At 40.2% G+C, this 19,592-nt stretch overlaps 2 protein-coding genes across 4 annotated transcripts; both read left to right on the forward strand.

Moving 5' to 3' along the window:
* The first annotated feature begins 3,026 nt into the window (after positions 1–3,026).
* Positions 3,027–11,727, forward strand: LOC139340204 (histamine N-methyltransferase-like). The gene is made up of 7 exons (XM_070975924.1): positions 3,027–3,079; positions 3,846–3,993; positions 6,355–6,407; positions 7,314–7,421; positions 8,753–8,883; positions 9,063–9,156; positions 10,898–11,727. The coding sequence occupies exons 2-7, from the start codon at positions 3,857–3,859 to the stop codon at positions 11,257–11,259; spliced, it is 885 nt and encodes a 294-aa protein (XP_070832025.1). The 5' UTR covers positions 3,027–3,079; positions 3,846–3,856; the 3' UTR covers positions 11,260–11,727.
* A 1,729-nt stretch (positions 11,728–13,456) lies between these two features.
* Positions 13,457–19,257, forward strand: LOC139340359 (histamine N-methyltransferase A-like). Of its 3 annotated transcripts, none has more exons than XM_070976145.1 (10): positions 13,457–13,621; positions 13,949–14,023; positions 14,148–14,319; positions 14,458–14,600; positions 15,180–15,236; positions 15,473–15,494; positions 16,738–16,845; positions 18,051–18,181; positions 18,535–18,628; positions 18,734–19,252. In XM_070976145.1, exons 5-10 carry the CDS (start codon positions 15,210–15,212, stop codon positions 19,081–19,083), a joined length of 732 nt encoding a protein of 243 aa, XP_070832246.1. In that variant the 5' UTR covers positions 13,457–13,621; positions 13,949–14,023; positions 14,148–14,319; positions 14,458–14,600; positions 15,180–15,209; the 3' UTR covers positions 19,084–19,252. The 3 variants fall into 3 exon arrangements, with proteins under 3 accessions (XP_070832246.1, XP_070832245.1, XP_070832244.1); XM_070976144.1 differs by having other exon boundaries at positions 15,184–15,236; XM_070976143.1 differs by lacking the exon at positions 15,473–15,494 and having other exon boundaries at positions 15,184–15,236; positions 18,734–19,257.
* Positions 19,258–19,592: the final 335 nt, after the last annotated feature.

Genomic DNA, 19,592 nt, shown 5'->3' on the forward strand with positions numbered 1-19,592 from the left:
TCAGTTTTGTTTAAAAGAAGGTTGAATCCAAATGCTTGTGTCGTGGCCATCTGATCGGTGGCAGAGACGTGGGCTGATCTTGTCATGTCCAATTCATCTCATTTTAGTTGCTCTCAAGACATATTTGCAGGTTTCGGTGAAGCTATGTGAACAGATTGACAACGACAGTGTCTGTTTTTAATCAGGATTCATCTGTCTCTGCAACATGGATCATTCTAATGGAGTGCAGTAGGCTGTATTTTGACAGAGCAGAGTGAGAGCTTAATGAATATTTACGCAGAATAATGCATAACCTTTTAAAATAATTATTATAATTAATTACTGATTTATTATGTGCTTGTACAGAGATTAAAATTTGTACAGTTTTCATCATTTAGCTGGTGATGGTTTTGTCTTCCCACAATGAATCTATTAATGTGTTAAATACAGTAAAAATACCACATATAAAATGCAATTTTTCCAGAAAAATACTGATTTTTTTTTTTAAATGATTTTTTTAGTGCTCTATATGTGGAGTTCAGCCTTTGTTGATCATCAATTTTTGATGGTAGACAGCAGACATAATAGGAAGCCATGCCACAGAAGTCCCAAGCTGGAATTCATCCAGGAATCATAGCTGCTTTTTCTTGTACATCAAAGACCTCTAGATCAACATGACCCCTCGTATAGACTGTATATAAATCCAAAGAGGTTTAAATGCCTGCACCTCTCCAGCAGTCAGGCTTGATCAATAGATCTGATCAAGCCTCTTGGATTAATAATGAAATGTATCAAACAGTAAGTGCAGCTGCTTTTGACTCAGTAAATTACTACAGAAGAAACAGATGTTTGGAGCTTCAGGGTAAGGTTTAGCAGCATGGCACTGAGGGTAGCACTGTTGGTCCACTTTGGTTCAGAATTAAATAACTTGCCAAATGCCTGATGCAACTGTACAGACATTCAGGGTCCTCAGGTGATGAACCCTATTGACCTTGGTGAACCCCCTACTTTTAAAGCACCACTATGAGGTGCAGCTGAGGATCCATCAACCTCAGCTGTACTTTGGGTTTGGTGCTAATTTGCAAATATTAGCATGCTAGCACATTAAACTGAGATGAACGTTATGTTAGCATGCTGATGCTATCATTTAGCTCCAAGCACCACTGTGCCTAAAGACTGCCTCGTAGATCTGCGAGTGTGACTGGGGACTTGCGTTAAATAATACCTTAGTGTGCAGCATTATATAATCACACAAACAAAGGAAGCAAGACTGTCCTCCATGCACGGGAGTGTGTATGTGTGTGTGTGAAAGACAGAGAGACAGACAGTTGTTTGCTTTGATATCCTAATGAGTATCTGTGAATTCGAGTTAGTCAGACTATATCTCTGCTTCATCAGTTGGAAGAGGGAGTTCATCCCAGAGATGTGAAGCTGGAAATACTTCTCCGCCCACTGCCTTTTTGTCTTCTTGGTTTTAGGTACAATTGTCCTAATTATACAAAGAGCAGGCCCCTGCCATCTGAGAGCACAGACATGGCACATGGAGAACAATGGTTGGATAGATTAGATGGTGCAAGATCATGTAATTAATAAAAGGACTTTGAAGTTTAGTCCGGTTTGAACTCTGAGCGACTGAAGTGATGCAATACGTTTCCTGTCTTTATTGTTCATGTTCTGGCAGCAGCTGCAGGTTTACAGAGCAGAAAATGTGGTTGTTGTCTTTCAAGGTGGAGAAATTATGATGTGTTGATTGTTGTTTGCTTCTGTCAGGTTTTAGAGGCAAAGGACACCAATTCACTGGTCTGATGAAAAGCGGCTTGAAAGGTCATAATGGTGATGCTTTAATTTGTGGATTGCACAAATTCAACTCAGAAGCAAACAAAAAAAGCATTTACTCTAATAAAACTTTAATGGCCACAGTCTCCAGGTGACACTGAAACGATATGTCCCAAAACAAGGTCAGTGTGAGTTCTCGTCAGATGAGACAGGAGGATCAAGTGGATGTCACAAGGATTCACTGGGATCCCTGACAAATATTAAACATAGGGGTAAATGTCTAAAAATGGATTTGGACTGGTGCTGGTCGTTTGTCTAAACAACTCCATTCTGGACAACTCGCTGCTAAATCATATCTGAATAAAACCTGCTCTTGGGATTCACTCCCTGGATTAAATCCTTATCAGATGGGGTCTGTGGCCTAATTACAATCTAATTTGAGTTCTTGGCCTAATTCCTGTCTGACATTATAACAACTGAGAAATCTGGGAGACATGTACAAGCCAGGAGACACTCTCTCCTTGAAGTTAAACCATATACTCTTGTTTATTCATCCCAAACTGATCATAATCTGTTGTGAAAGTACACAATATATCAGATTTCTTAAAGTAGTCTTTTAAAGCACATTACGGTATCAGACCTAACATTTCTGCTGACCTTATCAAAGCTTGATAAAGTTTTTAAAAAGATCTTGCCAGGCATCGGTCTCCGCACAGTGAGAAAATTGCCTTGGCTCGCTGAATTAAATCACAATCAATACTGTCTGCCTTTGTCCTTGTCAAAAATACATTCTCTGTTTGTGGTGGCACAGAAGTGCACCACAAACAGAGAAGTGTCTTGATATGCAACAAAAATGTTGACCAAAGTGAAATTGACATGGCGGACTGCTTAAGTTTTTAGCAACAGATGAAACAATGCAAATAGAGATTACTGTCATTAATATTTTTAACTTTTTTTTTCAATCACCTTTGACGCAGCTGTCCCTTTTAAACCAACCAAAAGATCTGAAAACATATGGGAACCTCCTAAATCCTAATCTATATATCGAACGCTATTTAATGTTTGTGCACTTAAGCAATATTCAGAAACACCGCAGATGCTTTTAAAATATTTTACCTTTTATTCCTGAACTTGTAATGTAACAGTCAGTACCCTGCTTTAAAACACTGGCAGGCGCTCAAGGACGCGTTCTTTCATTGGATTGATTTTTCAGGAGCATTTTCTCTGCCACCTTTGACCCTCCATAAAATCGAGGCTGTGGGAGGGTTTTATTCAAGCCCTGCAGATCTCGCCGAACGCACGCGCTGCTGCACGTATCCTCCACGTAAGTGAAAATGTCGCATTTTGTCACGATCTGTCTGCACTTCAGTCACCACATGCACAGTTCATATGACGTCAAACAGGTCGTTACGGCGTTCACTGAGCCAGAAACAACCTGTTGTTTGCACTTGGCGCTCCGATCAGCTGTAAACATGTCGGGGAACGCGGCAGGCGGTGCGTTGCTCTGTCTGGGGATGTTTGCGTTTCCGCTGCTCTTGGTAACATGTGAATGCACGGGAGGCTCTGTCCGACTATAAAGACACGCAGTTTGCAGGAGAAGCGCTCCTGTGGAGAGAATAACAGCTCTCCCCCTGAACACGGAAGTTCGTTTCATGTTGGGTTGCGCTCCGGTCGGCGGATACGCTCCCTTCAGCTTCCAAGTTCAAGTGCATGATGTCAGTACAATGAAAGCTGATTTGCAAAGTCTAATTTCTATTTTTAAACAAAAATAACATATGTTTTGTGGAGCATGTGAGTGTAGTGCAGTGTACAATATGAAAACAGAACATTTTAATTTTCAGTCTATTACGAATGGACTGGAATAAGTTTGTATTCCACGGTGAATCTTAGAATGACAAATCTGACAGCTGAGCTGACTCCCTATACAGATGTCACAGTACACCCACGCTGTTTGACTGATGTGTGATCGGGAGAAGCGTTCAGCAACTGTTGAAGCTAAAATAAAAGAAAAACACACACTTCCTGCAGATAACTGTTCTGACTGCCTCAGCCGAAAATGGATATGTTTGCCTTTTTTTTTCCTTTGCCAGATCAGCTTGCCATGGCATCTTCACTGAATAGTCTGGTTAATGATGATAGCAGATACCAGAAATCCTTCAAGCTTTTTCTGGAGCGCTCCTCTGAGCATCAGTGTATGCTGGACTTTATCCACAATCTGCTGCCAGATATACTGGCCAGGTAATCTTACACACACGCACACTTTTTATGAGCCACATTGACAATAGAATAGAACACATCAGAGTCCAGTTGAAGATATAACTCAAGTGTAACTCATATTATGACATGATATGATTGTTATGTTGCTGATAACTAGATTACCATGAGGCAGTTTTAACCTTTAACACTGTGCAGAAGAAACGGGTTTCAGTACAGTATATAGTGACACGACAGAGAGAGAGAGCGTGAGAGAGGAACAACTGATTAATCATCTTCATATTTCTAAATGTGTAATGGCAGAAACCCACCTGCATGACACAAGGCAGCACAGGTTGAGAGCAAAGTCCAAAATCTTTAATCCAAAACAAGCAGAGATCAAAACCAGAAGGGCAAACTTGGCAAGGTGAGCGGCAGGCAAAGAATCAAACAAGAATCAGGCAGGGTTCAAGCAACGTTCAGGCAGGCAGGATCCAGAAAATAGCCATCAATGAATATTTATCAAAATGCAAAACACAGCATGGCAGAGGACACGTCGAAGTGGCCCAGTTTTGATGCCACTGAGATAATCAGAGGGAGTGCAGTGCAGCTGAGTTAGTGGGTGGAGCAGGCCAGGTGATGAAAGTGGTGGGAACAGGGTAAAGGTGTGTGTGGGTCTGCAATGACGGGGAGGTATGTCAGGTATTGAGAAAACAGTAGCTGAGAACATGGCTGAAGACTCCAATTCATCCAGGTCATGGTGCCGCTATGTGCTTTACAAATAAGATAAGTCCTTTATTGATCCCACACCGGGGAAATTTAGTCTTTACAGCCAGCAAGTATTACAAAGAGCGAGTGCAGTGGCATCAAGAGGTCAAAATGAAAAAGGGTACAAGGTGCAGAATAGAAATAGAAATCAACTCGTGACTGCTGGGAGTCTCAGGCATTTATCCTCCTGCAGGATTGTTCACACCATGGGTGTCACTGAGGTCACATGAGTCCTTATGTGAGTCATGGTGTGAATGGGTGTTGAGTCACCTGTTGAGGGATCTGAGGACTGCATTGTAAGCGCACTTAAAAGGACTAATGACTGGCATGATGGCCGGCTGAGTCATTGACTCACTTGTGACTTCAACGACTCCCGAGGTGTGAACAGTCCTGCAGGAGGATAAATGCCTGCTGGATCCCCAGAACTGAAGAAGCCTTTTGGATGAAACGCATCCAAAGTCCAGTTTCCTTTGAAAGCACTTAGAAGTTCATAAACACAGGACTTTAACAGCAGAGACCAGGGTCCATTCCCTGTGTTAAACAAAGTTATTTTAACCCAAACCATGATTTCTTTCTCTTTTCTGCCATGCTTAAATATCCCACAATTGTCACAGGAAACAGAACTACACATTTACCGTGTGTAGAACCAATCACGTTGCAGTCTCTTGCATAATGATTAGGTGCAGTTAGCATGTTCTGGCACAGCTCATGACAGGAGGGTTAGTAACAGGGAAAAAACAGACAGACTCAATAAATGAATGAATCAAGACAGAGATCAGGAGGGATCTGGGATGCTGCGAAACTTGTACATGCATTGTTATATTCATTGGTTGAAAATGAGTTGATCAGCATTTATCTGTCAAAACATGCAGCGTTAAAAGAGAAATGACCCAAATCCAAAACGAAGGACATCCTAGTGTTACGATTCAGCTTTTTCTATCAGTATATTGCTTTTATTTTTGTATATACTGTATGTCACTCTGGTGACATTTAGAAATGTGATAAAAGAAACGTGATAAAAGTCAACCAGCACGCACCGTGTGTTAATCATTACTGCCCAGCACAGTCAGAACCGTTAAACTCAAACCAGAATCTGTAAATATTATACATGGGTTACATCATGCTGTTGGTTATTGTTATGCCCACAAAACCACATATTTGACTGCACAAATGTGCATACATTAACCAGCTGAGCAAGGTGTGTGCGTGTGTGAATAACAATGAGTGAGTGTTTATGGAAATTTCTCTTCTTGCATTTCTTCTATGTTGATATAACCTCGAGCTGCAGGAGGCCAGTGCCACGCTGCAGAGAACTAAACCCCAACTCTCTGCTCCTGCTGACAAGAAGCAGATCAGAGAGGAATCTGCAGAGATGTGACTCACTGGCTAATTAAAAAGTGTAATAGCGTCATTAAAAAAAACAGACAGTGAGTGACAGAACGTGTCAAAACAACAATCAAAGCCTCGGTATTGGAGATGCTTCAGACGCCGGATCAGAACATCTCACATACCCAAGTGTCAGGCAGAACTGACAGTTACAAGCCCAGAAATGTGACCCACATTTGGCAGGTTGGAGGATGTGAATTTCCCGACTTGACTGTTCTGAAGACTCAAAGCGTTTTTCTGCTCTCCCCTCAGCATTGGAGATAGAAAGTCCCATCTAAATGTCATTGGAGTTGGAAGTGGAGCTGGTGAGAATGCACACTACAGGACACTTTCACTGCTGAACTTACCTTATGTGCTGTGTGGCACAGTAAGTATCTGTGGCAGGCAGCGAAGGTGAGGAGGCGTTGTTGAATCGGCGTGCTCGAGCTGTTCCCATTGCTGTGCTGTCATTTATGGCTGCAGTAAAAACCTCTGCCCTTGTTATAACTGTCAAGGGTTTGCATCTGTCCAGCTGTCAGGTTCATCCTGAACTTTAGACGCAAAGTGACCTCAACAGTGCGTGGTTTTACTGCTTCCAGTGCTCATGATACAGCAAGGTTAATTTGCCTCTGAGCAAACCCACGACTTGCCCATGAGTGCTATTACCCTTCACTTATGTCAAACCCCAATCGTTTTAATTTACCTGAGCTGTCATGTCAGTATCATAATGGAGCGATGTTACAGATTCTCTAATGGACTGTAAAATCCATTAGGATGACTACAAACTCCCCCGTAAGGTATTATTCAATCTAATCAGCGCCTGTCCAGATCAGCTTCTTTACTTAGACGTATCTCTTTATACATGGCAACTTGTCAGCTTCAATGAGAACAATATGACCTGCCTGGGGCTGAATGAGATTGAAAGGAATATCACAGTGATAACTCTCTGGGTCTGAGTCAAGCTTTTTTTTTTTTTTTTTTTTTTAAACTGTGATTCTTGCAACATAAAATGTCTAATTTCCTGCAGAGCTGACAAGTGCTGTTAGCTATTTCCTGCTTAACTCTGCAGCACAGTTTGAATTAGAGGATTGTGATGAGTTGCTGGTTGACTAAAAGTGCTTTTTTTTTTGTTATTGAACAGTTTGGGTAGGGTTGGGTAAGTAGGTCAGTTTTTTTTTTTCTTTTAGCAAAAAATATGTGTTTCAATATAAAACCTCTGTTGGTGCCTGTAGGTGAGATTGACCTTGAGATGCTCTCTGAGCTCCGTCTGAAGCACCCGGGGGTGACGGTGGATAACGAAGTGGTGGAGCCAAGCGGCCAGCAGCTACATAACTACAGAGGTACTTCCTTCATAGGCACACACTTATCTCACGTACCACAAATTCATACTGTGTGTGCGTATTCATATGCCCTCCAAAATATGTTTTCATATTTAATTTAACAGCAAATAAGGGATATACATTACTTTTTGTTGTATTTTTAATGCAGCGAATAAATCTTAAAGTGGCCCTTGGCTATCACTTTAGCATTAGTAATACAGTTATTCATGTATTAGTGGGTGAATGGTCCTTTAACCACCCGTTGGAGATTCGACCCTCATGTCAGCAAGCATCCACCTTTCTGAAGAGTCTTAGAGTAAATCCAGTAAAAAAAAAAATGTCTGCTGCTCTCTGGCCAGAAGTTTCACATGTTTCTAGTACTGCCAGTTATTCTCATATATACAGAAAATGTATTCAAAACTGTCATAATGAAACTTGAAAGTGAAGATGTGACCCCGAGGATCGTCATTTCTATCGCTTGTGTGGCTTCTCTCATGCATTGAGTGTTTATGATATTTTCACACCACATTTCTTGGGTTTTCTGTTGATGCGGTTGGAGGTACTGTAAGTGGCTCATTCAGTATCTGCTGACACACATCTTTGCCAGAATTAGTTTTGTTTGTTTGGGAGTTTAGTTTTGCAAATTGTGTTTTGCCTGCATTTGCCTCCTTTGAATCAGCATTATGTTCACAGCAAAGTCACAGGTTTGCGTAAGACAGCTGCAACACAATAAGTTCAATGTTGCTTCTTAGTAGCTAAATGTATAATTAGATGCACCCATCAGCCACAACAACAAAACCACTGACAGGTGAAGTGGATAACACTGATCGTCGTTACAATGTTCTGCTGGGGCACCTGGGGGCCTGGCATTCATGTGGATGTTACTTTGACACATAACACCCACCTGCAGACCGAGCATACCCCTCATGTCAATGGCACTCCCTGATGGCAGTAAACATCATTAAATAGCATTATTGTTTGTTTTATCCCTGCTGTTCATTCTTGTGTAAATATTGTGCAACACCAGAATTCTGAAAAAGACTCAGAGGACCAGAGATCCTGGTGGAACAAATAAAATGAAAATTATGACATTTAAAATAGAGTTTTATTGTTTGTAGAGAAGTTAATATTCATAAGACTTACCTCATTGATTTTATGGAAAAGAATAAAGGTCAGATCTTGAAACTTGCCAATAAGAGAAACAAAAGGAAAGCAAACATAGCGGGGGTAAATCTAAAGATGTGGGAATTACTCAAATCAACTCATAATAATAATAATAATTAGACAAACACAGATCTATTGCTGGCATTACTTAAAAAATATCTTTATTTGGAAACTCTGCTCTGTGTCAGTGTTGGTGTCACAGAAACCAGGTTTAGATCACATCAAATTTAACTGGAACAAGATGACTGCCACTGAGTTTGAGGAGCAGTGGAAAGTGAAGAAGATGACGAAGAAGGCTGACTTCATTCACATGATACAGGTCGGTGTTGCCAACACGGGGCTTCTGGCCCTCACTGTATTTTTGACACATCTAGGTCATATTCATTTGGTGGTGCTCCACAGCAATTAATCCCATTAGAACATCTGTCTAGCATAGCATTATAATTAGGTGCTCTATGAATCCAGTTACCAGCTCATTATCTGTGGTGAAATTGACAGATGCTGTATTATGTGAAGGATCCTGGAGCTACTATCAGCTTCTTCCAGAGTCTCCTCGACAAAAATGGGAAGCTTCTTATCATTCTAGTGTCTGGTAAGTGGATGGATCTAATCTTAAATTATCAAGACATTAGATCTTTTGGTCTCAGGCTAGCTGGGCTGTTTGCAGTCAGTGTACAGTACCTAGTGCTGACATATATACAGTATATGGATGAAAACTAGTTCAACTGTGTATATCAGTAAAAAAATACTACTGTGGTGATCAGAATTAGTATAGACCAACATAAGAAAACCTCTTGTCTGATTTATAATGGAGGTAGTGGGAAAAGCAGCTATTTATACATATTTTCTTCTGCTCAGTTCAGGAAGTGTGAGAAATAATGCAACCACTCGCAACACAATTAGTCATAATTATGTCCTAAAAATTGAATTTGATTAATTACCAAGCTCACCCTTCTGTTGATGTGACTTTGCATTGGTAAGCTGTACTTCATTGTTTTGAGCCACACCAGCAGCATGGATGGCAAGTCAGTCAGTTGGTCCACCACTTTGGTCCAGACTGATATACATATCAGCATTTTTGAGATGAATTCACTTGAAATTTTATGCAGACATTCATGGTTTACAAAGGATGAATCCTACTGATCCTCTGGCTTTTCCTCTGCTGCCACTTTGAACACCACTAACAGGGCAAAGGTTTTACTTATCCAGTAAAATATCTGAACATTCAGGGGATGGATGGGCTAAAAAATCTGCAGATATTCATGCTTGTCAGATGATGCACACTCAGGACTTTGAACCCTTGACTTGTGGCTGTTTTGAGTGAAATAAATGAATGCATTGTCCTAAAATTTGGTTCACTCATTCACATTCACCTCAGGATGTCTTTTAATAACTCTAATGACCCTTTCATCCAGTGCAGGTCAAAAAATTCAACTTGTCCAAGACTTTTGTTTTATGATCAAATAAAATTAATGACATTCCCATCAGCCTCAGCTGCTCCTATGTTTAATGCTAATTAGTAAATGTTAGCGGGCCGACAAGCTAAACTAAGATGATGAACGTGTTAAACATTATACCTGCCAGGGGAAAACAAGGAGTTCAGCAAACTGATCGATTTACAGCCTTTAATACTGCAAACAGACCAACATTTCCACAGTGCTGTGTCATCAGAGCCAAAGTGGACAAAGACATAAGGCACAAACACATACATAGTCAAGCTAGAACAGGTTAAACAGGCTTTCAGATCTGTTGCATAATGGATCCGAGGGTGGGAGTTGCCATAGCCAATGCCAGAGAGTCAAAAAAGAACACAGATCTATCTTAAAGTTAAAAAGATGTACAAAAAGTGAAAATTCTGCATCCATCAAGGGGAATCATTAAGAGGAAACACGTGTAATTCTTCATTTAGGCCAAAAGGCTAAAGGTTAACAATATGCATCCAGTATACCACGACTATGTCACCACCTCCAGAAGAGGGTGAGATTTGTTTTTCTTTAATGAAGCTGCAGCACAGTTTGGTTGTGTCTTTTTCGCAGTTTGATGTTCAAATATGTAAATCTTTAGAGCCTGAAGTTTGTCCTACATAAACGAAATCCCACAGACATGTCAGCATGCCGTGCCGCTGACACCTGATTCTATCTGCATACTGCTGGAAGATGTGCATGGAAGCCCTTCATCTAAACATCATACCTGCTTAGCATTAGCATTTTAGCATTGTCATTGTCAGTATGTTAGCATGTTGATGTTAGCATTTAGCTGGAAGTAGTACAGCCTCACAGAGCTACTGGCTTGGCTGCAGACTCTCAGTCTTGTTTTCGTGTCACCTGTTCTAGGTAAGAGCGGCTTCGGAAAGCTGTGGCGCACCTTCAGGAACCAGCTCTGTCACACAGAATTAAGTCAGTGTGTGACCACTAGCGACATCAAAAGCTTCCTGGACTCCAAGGGAGTGAAATACCAGAGCTACGAGCTGCCATCACAACTAGATATCACAGATTGTTTCACTGAGGGCGATGAGAAGGGAGAGCTGCTGCTTGATTTTCTCACAGAGGTGCTGGACTTCAGTAAGACAGCTTCTCCTGAGCTGAAAGCTGGCGTCATGGAGTTACTGAGGCACCCAGACTGCAGTGTAGAGTCCAACGGCAAAATTATGTTTAACAACAACCTTGGAGTGATAGTCCTAGATCAGCTCACTTAAAAACAGACTGGTAATATAGTGAAATCTGAAGCAAGCAGATCAATAACATAGTTCATTTTAAACATGTTTAATTTGCACTGCTTATACTTGACTACACATATGAACAAGCTTTTAGACTGTGTGCAAACACCTTGATTTACATGATCCGTTTTGTAAAAACCGTTTTTATTAATTTTATGTTTATGTTAGTGTCAATAGTTGTCTAATCCATGGTCGTGCAAAATGAAAGTGGCTTGATTGTAATTTTTCTTTCTCTAAACATGTTTTATTTCATTGTCATGAGCCAGCCAAACAAAATGTGTAGATCAGAGTTTTAATCAGCTTCAGACATCAGCTTCAGATTCGAGCGTCATATCATTTTTATGAGCTACAGCTGGCAGGTTGCGCTTCCAACCCCATTACACTGCTGCTCTCACTGGATCATCATACTTTGGAAATATTAAAATAAATGGAAAATTGAACATTTAATTTTCTGTGGAGACTGAGCTGTTAGTTTTAGATAAACTGTGAACACACGTGGAAATGTCTGGATTTTGTGTCCTCGCCTATGAACGATACACAGTGAAGTTTGTTTACATCACTGAGAGAATTTGACAAATTAAAAACCAGGACTTGTTTCTTCTCTTCTTTCTATTTTGCACAGTCACTGTTGTTGTTGTAATTTGTGTGGAAAAATTAACATTTGTCAAATAAAAAAAGAATATTTATATGTATATGTTGTATAATTGTTTCAGCTGCAGTATAATTTCCATATTAATCATTGTTAGACTTTAAAATACACACCACTTACTATTATGCAGTTGATAAGTCTGTCAGATGGATGTTTATATAGATGTGTACTGGCCAAACTGTCTACTGTAACTGGTTTTGGGGCTCTAGTGTGGCTTATAGATGCAAAATTAAACATATCAACCAAGTAAGCAGGACAGCAGGGTTTGTATTCTAACTGCAGTAACTCTACACAACTTAAATGTGATTATACTCTGAAAAATATGCCTGTTCAGCTTTGCAACCTGCACCACTTCTGTGTAAATGTGATTATATTGGTTAGATAAACACTTAGTGACTGTCTTCAGCCAAAATAATAATCTTTTATATATGAAATATTGGCACCATCTTGTGGGCAGCTTGTGTAACTGAAATACTAGCTGACAAATCAAGGACAAATAAAATAACTTTAATAAATCACTGCTCACCTGTATCATCAAAAACGCTAAGAAATTTCTGACACAAACACAAAACTAGGCAACAAACACTAAAAATACCTGAAATACTGCTGGAAAAACTGAAAATGAACAAAACTCTTACCATCTTTTTTTCAGCCTTGAACCTGGAATGACTGGACTCGCTATACACCAGTGAGGGAGCACACCTGTTTGTGTTTTGGCTTGTTAGTATTTGGAACTTGAGTTATAAATGATGATGCAATCAGGGCAGTAAAACCTATCTGTAACACGAGCTGCTCTTCCACAGCCAGTTCGTTGCACATTAATTTAATTTGTGGGAGATCTCTTTGAGATGATGGCAAAACAGGAAGAAACTGGATGTTATCCAGCTTTTTTAAAAAGCAGAAAAGACTGCTGAAAAGTTCTCATGCTAAGCAGTTATTTAGTCGTGAGTTATGTCAAAGGATTCAGTCATAATAAAGGTATTGACTTGTTATGACTGAACTGAAAAATACAGTAAACTATGTGCTTCACCAGTGTAGAGCAATCTAAAGCAAATAATAAGCTGCCCTTTGTAAATCACCATTGAAACACCTCTTTGGCACAGTCACTTTCCAACCTTCATAAAAGTAAAACCGAATTGCATTTCAGTGCTGAAGTGTTTCTATTATTTTGTCCATGCCATTTTCACCTCTGCCCAGGAGTTTGTTATACGTACGTGTTTCTTACTTTGTCAGGCTTCTCCTCACAAACTGCTAAGTTTCATTGAAGTGAAGGAGAATATCAGCTCAGTCCTGCGAAATCTGGTGCTGATTCACTTATGAGTGATTTTGGTTGAATATGCAGATTTGGATCTAAACCACTCAGTTTATCCTGTGGAAGGTCGCACGGGGCTGGAGCCAGTCCTATTTCACATTAGCGAGATGTGGGACCCTGAAAAGGCCTGCAGTGTATCACAGCGTTAACACATACACACATAGACAAACACACTCATAGTCCCAGCAAATTAGACTGGCCAATTCACCTAATCTGCATATGTTTTCAGGACTGTGGGAGGAAACTGGAGTGCCCTGAGAAAAAGCTCCATCCAGCCGATGGAATCAAAGCCCTTCTTGTTCTGCAGCAATGCAGATTCGATGTTTTGTTTTTTAAATAACTGGGAAGAAAGACTAAAAGACTGGGTAGCCTTGGTGAAGGTACGTGCCCTCTAGTGATCTGTTGTTTGCGGCATGATGTTGTTTTTACATGAAGTTTGACGAGGCTGTAATGTGACTGAAAGTGCTGAAACAGGTAGCTTTGTGATGTCATACATGTTAAACACTTCATCCTCATGTTTTCACATATGTGTTCATTTTTCACAACTTTGCTAGAACACCTTTCATTTTAGAGGTCAGTCCACATAAAGCTACATGTCAGGTTCTCTGTTAGAAATGACCGGAATTTTTAGTATTATATTTAGTATTATGCAGGAGCTGCAGAAGTTCAGCTTTAGCTGGTTACTAATAAGATGTTTCCCTTATTAGTGTGAAGCCCAAAACACTCCAGATCCTGCCTGCAAAGGTTTTTAACTGCATAAAAGTGGGCGCTTATATATCACTGTAAGTATGTTGAGTGGTTAAATTTAAATATTAAACATTTGAAACATTTTTCTGTTGAGATTTTGGACTCTCCTGAAAGACTAATGAGGCTGATTTTGAAATGCTGGAATACATGCATGGATAGGATTCTGGTAGCAGCTGCAGCCCACTCTGCTGGAAAAGCAAAGTTCATCTTTCAAGAGTTACACAACAAAAGCCAATGAGAGCAGAGCCAGCCAGGCTGTGGGAGGGGGGCATAACTCTGCAACTCAAGAGTGGAGGAGCAAGCAACTGTCCTTACTCTCCTTGTATTCAAGGTAATTGAATATTTACAACGCATAATTGATGTCTACCTTATTTAAAGTTAGGCTTTGCATAGTTGTTACGGTTTTCGCATGCATGAGTCAATGCTATTTGTCTGATTACGAACCTATATGTGTAATGTATTCCAGCAGGAATCGGTCATGGCTGCAGAAGCAAAGCAGACTTGTTATGAGGGCAGTTCTGTCCAAAGCTTTCAGTTCTACCTGGAACAGTCAGGAGAGCATGAGGCCATTCTCCAGTGTGTTCACAACATCCTACCAGGATTATTTAAAAGGTACAACAAGAAAAGCTTTCAGCTATCTTAAAACTATTTCACTTCTGTTAAAAGTTGGAGAATTTTCCTTTCAGACTGAGACAAAATTGCCAGTGATTTCATGCGGGCATAAAGCTGGCAAAGACAACCAAAATGACCTTCTGTTGGGCAAAAATCTATTTTATTGTGCTTGTGCCAGTTTTCGTTATCCAAACAACCCTGATAACACTGAAATAGTTGCAAACAGAGTAGAGAAATGAGTTTTCTTGACTTGGAAAAAAGAAATTAAAAACAACAACAAGGTGAATGACTAACATCTTCTTAATTTGGAGCAAAGTTTGAGATGAATCCTTCTCTTCTTTTGTCCTCACATGATTAACGTGAACTGTAGTGTTTGCAGTCTTTTATTCAGTATAATGTATGTCAATAGGAAATATAAGACGCTGCTGTTGTTAAAGTCAGAAATCTCAGCAATCAAATCAGAAGCTACGAAATTATTGGTGCGAATTAACATTCTAGTGACACACATACATATCACTTTTCATGTACTATCGATGATGAAAATGTATGTATTAAGTTTTTCATTTATCATGTGTTGAGGCAGAACTGGAACAGATAAGAGCAGTCTGGATGTTCTCGGTGTCGGAAGTGGTGGAGGTATGTGATGAGATACAGCAACTGCTAAGTGTTGTATGGACACTTGCTGTTGTGGTTACTAACTACAGTGTCTTGTTATTGCAATGCAAAGATCTACGAGTGCTCAAGATTGCATTATGTGTTTAAAGAAGTGGCTTTAGATACAGTAAAGACCAGAAGGAAATACATTGTTCTATGCTTTATCATGTTCAGTATTTCTTCTGCAGTATTTCTTTTGACTTAAATCTCCCCAACAGCTGGATTTACTGCAATCAGGAGGTACGCAAATCCACATGAAGTAAATACCCTATTTAGATACAGGATGTACCCAGAGTTTACTCATTCAATCACAGACCCTGAATTAATGTACCACCACTGACTGTTAGCAGTTTTCTTTCTTCAGCATACATCAAACTAAAACAACATGGCTTCTTAATAACAAACCCCTGTCACTACTGTCTCTGAACATAAATGCATGCTAGATGTATGCTCCTGAATATTAATACATTACCAGTTGAGGAGGTGGAAGTTGACTCAGGTGGTGGGGCGAGTTAGCCAGAATAAACAGCATTTTTTATACAAGTGTCTAATGAGTGAGTCAAACTGCTGAAACCTCATATTTACTTCATATTTGTTTTACAAAAATACTGTAAACTTTGTCCCCAATCACTTACATCGGAAGCACATTAGGAAGAGTCCTGTTTCCTGTTGTAGGACCTAAATACTAGTTTGTGTGCAGACTCTCTCAGTTTGTCCAAATACTGAACTAAAATGTAAAGTACGTTAAACAGAAGGGCCCATGTAAACTAATGATCTGCACATCATCATCATGGGGCTAATAATGAGAGACACGACCAAAGACCATGCCTGTGGGGGATAGGTATAGGTTATAGGAGGACAGTTCCATCAAAGCCCCTGCAGTTAGTACAAGTTCAGGACAGGTATTGTGACTTTGCTTTTTGGACATTCAATTTAAAAATTGTGCAATGACAAGAAGATTTTGGGGTTTACCTTAGAGCCTCTGGGCTTTGCATGTTCAGTCAAAGCTCCTGCAGTTAGTACAAGGTCCCACTACATGTCAACTTAGGACATAAATAACAATGATTATTGCACAGCAGCAAGATCAAAGTCACTGCACATGTCCCAGGTGATAAGACTGTGATGATAAGACTCACTCACTCATATGTTGTGTTTCCAGCAGGTTTGGGGAAATTACATGGACTTCATTTCCTATCCTTAACCTAAACCTAACTTTACCTTAACTTTAACCCAAGTCTTCACCCTAACATTTAATGATTTATGCTATGGGAACCTGCATTTTGTCCCCATAAGAAAGGCGAGTCCCCACAACAAGAGTAACACATGTCCACACACACACACTCTCACGCACACACTTGACCTAAATATACTTTACATGTCCACCTTAAACTAGTTTTGAATGTTTGAATGTTGAAATAGAATTTGGGGAATGGGGTTTTCAGACTGAAGCAGCAATGCACTGAGGCTTCCTGGTTCATTCCAGGTGAGGTGGACACCCAGATGCTCACTCTGCTGCAGTCCACATTCCCTGCTGTCCCGATCACTGCTGAAATTGTGGAGGGCAGCTCTCAGCTCTCAGCCAACTTCAAAGGTATTGACGATTCAAAACACCATCAGTGAAATGCTACGGTTTTATAATGTCGGGATTTGTACTTTTCTCTCTCTTTGTCTTAGTAGTAGTAGTAGTCCTTTTTCAGATAACTTGTGCATTAAACGTCAGAAAATAACACAGTTACCTACAGCCAGTTGGAGATTTGAGGGGAAAAGTCACCCCCTTATTAGCAAAATGACCTAAATACAGGCCTCTTGTTAGCCTGTCATCCCCACTCTCCATCCACTAGTAGCAGAGAGTGCAGGTGCAGAGAGGTTGCTGAGTTTAATATGTTAGTCTGGTCTGCCTGACTCATTGATCCTTCATCTGACTGAGGTTTGTGTTATTTCCAAGCTATATGTCCGTGACTGAATTATCAGTAATTACCTGTAGCCTGACTGTGCTGTGTATTGATAAATCCATGGAGCTGTCCATGGTGCTGAAGTAGCAGACAGCTTGGCAATTACGCCTGTCTGTCAGTTTTTGTCTTGTGTTTATAATATTCTCTAAACTATATTCTACAATTAATCAATTATATACTATATTGTAGCCTATATACTCTAGAGAGTCGAGTCAAAGTGGTCAAATTTGACAAGTAGCTACATGTAGTCAAGGAAGAGTGAGAGGATCGTAGAGGCACACTGCCACCTGTAGTATTCCTGTAATATTCCTATGATCACTCACTAGCGCCTGTACTGCTGAAAATACACATCCAGACTAAGCTTGGGATGGGTGTGTGTGTGTGTGTGTGTGTGTGTGTGTGTGTGTGTGTGTGTGTGTGTGTGTGTGTGTGTATAACTACATATGTAACACTTTCCATACGTGTATATGTTAGAAAACCCATGAGGTCTGTAGATTTTCTCAAGCTACCAATTTGTCATGAGACACAATGCAGAAAACAGAAGTTGATGTATATTCCTAATAAAATACATCAAAATCAGGTGTAGCTGTAAAATCAGACCGAACTTCCTGCCTGGTAGATGTGTAAAAGAGGGGAAAACCATCATCCATGTATGTGGGAACATGCATGAGGTATCTGCTGAAGTGCATCAGATCTGAATCCATGTGATCCACAGATCTGAACATCCAGTCAAAGATCTCTCTTTTTATTCTCTTTTTGAACATAGCGCTAACTTTGCATTGGTTTTGTATCTGTGATTATACCATACACATAAGTATTTTTGTTTTTTATGTCCAACTTACAGCTTTGGTAGCAAAGAGCACCAGCCTTCAGAGGATCCCATTTGTTTGGCATATCATGAACAGTGAGGAACATGAGAGGCAAGTCAATGCAAAGGCAGTCGTGAAGAGATTTGACTTCATACACATGATTCAGGTATTCTGACTTTGCTTTTTGGACATTCAATTTAAAAATGGTGTAATGGCAAGGAGATTTGGGAGTTTACTTTGGGGGCCATTTTAGCAAGTACATAAACTAGAATGTCTGTTTCTCACTCTGCGTGAGCAATGAGATTTATTTAGCTCACCACTAAGTCCTCGAATTCATTGGGGAGCTTCTACCGAACAAGTGTATAATTATTAGTGCTATTAAGAGGTATATATAGCTGTATATTGTATCTTCCGACATACGTCTCCCTGATTTAACTACAGTGAGTGAACGCACTGTGGGCTTGCAGCTTCAATCCCAAAAATCCAATTAAAGTTTCCCCACAACTCTCTGCTTGACAGATGATCTACTATGTGGATAACCTCACCAATACAATCAAGTTCTACCACAGCCTTCTGAAGAACAACGGCAAGCTCATGATAATCATTGAAGCAGGTAAGTAGAGCTTATTCCTCCTAACCTGCGCATTAATCTTTACCTAAGCACAAAGACATGTACCATTCTGCATTAATTCATTTAATTTAATCTCATACTATCCAGCTAACAGTGGCTGGGACATCCTGTGGAAGACATACAGAAAGGACCTCCAAGACGACGTCATCACAGAGTACCGCTCATCAGGAGACATTATCGCCTGCCTGAAGAGCCAGGGTCTGAAGTATGAGGAGCACGCCATTCCCAACACCTTCGACATCACCGAGTGCTTCGACCCAAACAGCCAGACTGGACAACGTCTGCTGAATTTCATGACGGCGAAAGACTTCTACCAGTCCTTCACCCCAGAGATCAGAACGGGCATGTTGGACCTTCTCAGAAACAAGTGCAGCACGGAGAAAGATGGCAGGGTATTCTTCAACAGTAACATGAGCTGTATACTGGTGCATGCTTGAGCGAGTTCATACATTCTGATTCCTCTTCTTGCATTCGCTTTTGTATTTCGATCAAAAGTGCAGTATATATGCTAAGATTTTTGTTTTTAGCCTTTTCACCCCATTTATTCTGTACCTGGATCAATATGATCAATAAAAACAATTCAGTTGCTATTTAGTTTTTACTTTTATCTTTATTTTCACTATGTTGTGTCTTTGTTTTATGTCTTTTATTGTGAATTACTTTGCGGCATCTGATCTAGAAACGGGCTATAGAAATTATTTTTATTTATACGTACTTACCACATGCCAAACAGATAGAGGTAGCGACTAGCTGGGGAACATAGTGGAGCGTTTAGCTGCTAATGGACCAGATTTTATCCTCAAACATAAGAAGGTGAAAAGAGCTAAATGTAGAGTAACTATTTCAGGTGGCCAGAAACACAACCCCATTTGCTCTGCTGGATTTGGAAGTGGGGCAATTGTTTGCCAACAAGTTTTGCAAAATCAACACAAAAGGTGATATGTCA

This window comes from Chaetodon trifascialis, chromosome 12 (assembly GCF_039877785.1).
Source record: "Chaetodon trifascialis isolate fChaTrf1 chromosome 12, fChaTrf1.hap1, whole genome shotgun sequence".
In the NCBI taxonomy this organism is placed as follows: Eukaryota; Metazoa; Chordata; class Actinopteri; order Chaetodontiformes; family Chaetodontidae; genus Chaetodon; species Chaetodon trifascialis.

Coding starts and splice junctions, on each gene's coding strand:
- LOC139340359 (XM_070976143.1), top strand. CDS start 14,467: ATGGCTGCAGAAGCAAAGCAGACTTGTTATGAGGGCAGTTCTGTCCAA. Junction 16,846..18,050: donor GCTCTCAGCCAACTTCAAAG/GTATTGACGATT, acceptor TCCAACTTACAG/CTTTGGTAGCAAAGAGCACC. Junction 18,182..18,534: donor ACTTCATACACATGATTCAG/GTATTCTGACTT, acceptor TCTGCTTGACAG/ATGATCTACTATGTGGATAA.
- LOC139340204 (XM_070975924.1), top strand. CDS start 3,857: ATGGCATCTTCACTGAATAGTCTGGTTAATGATGATAGCAGATACCAG. Junction 3,994..6,354: donor CTGCCAGATATACTGGCCAG/GTAATCTTACAC, acceptor CTCTCCCCTCAG/CATTGGAGATAGAAAGTCCC. Junction 7,422..8,752: donor GCAGCTACATAACTACAGAG/GTACTTCCTTCA, acceptor GCTCTGTGTCAG/TGTTGGTGTCACAGAAACCA.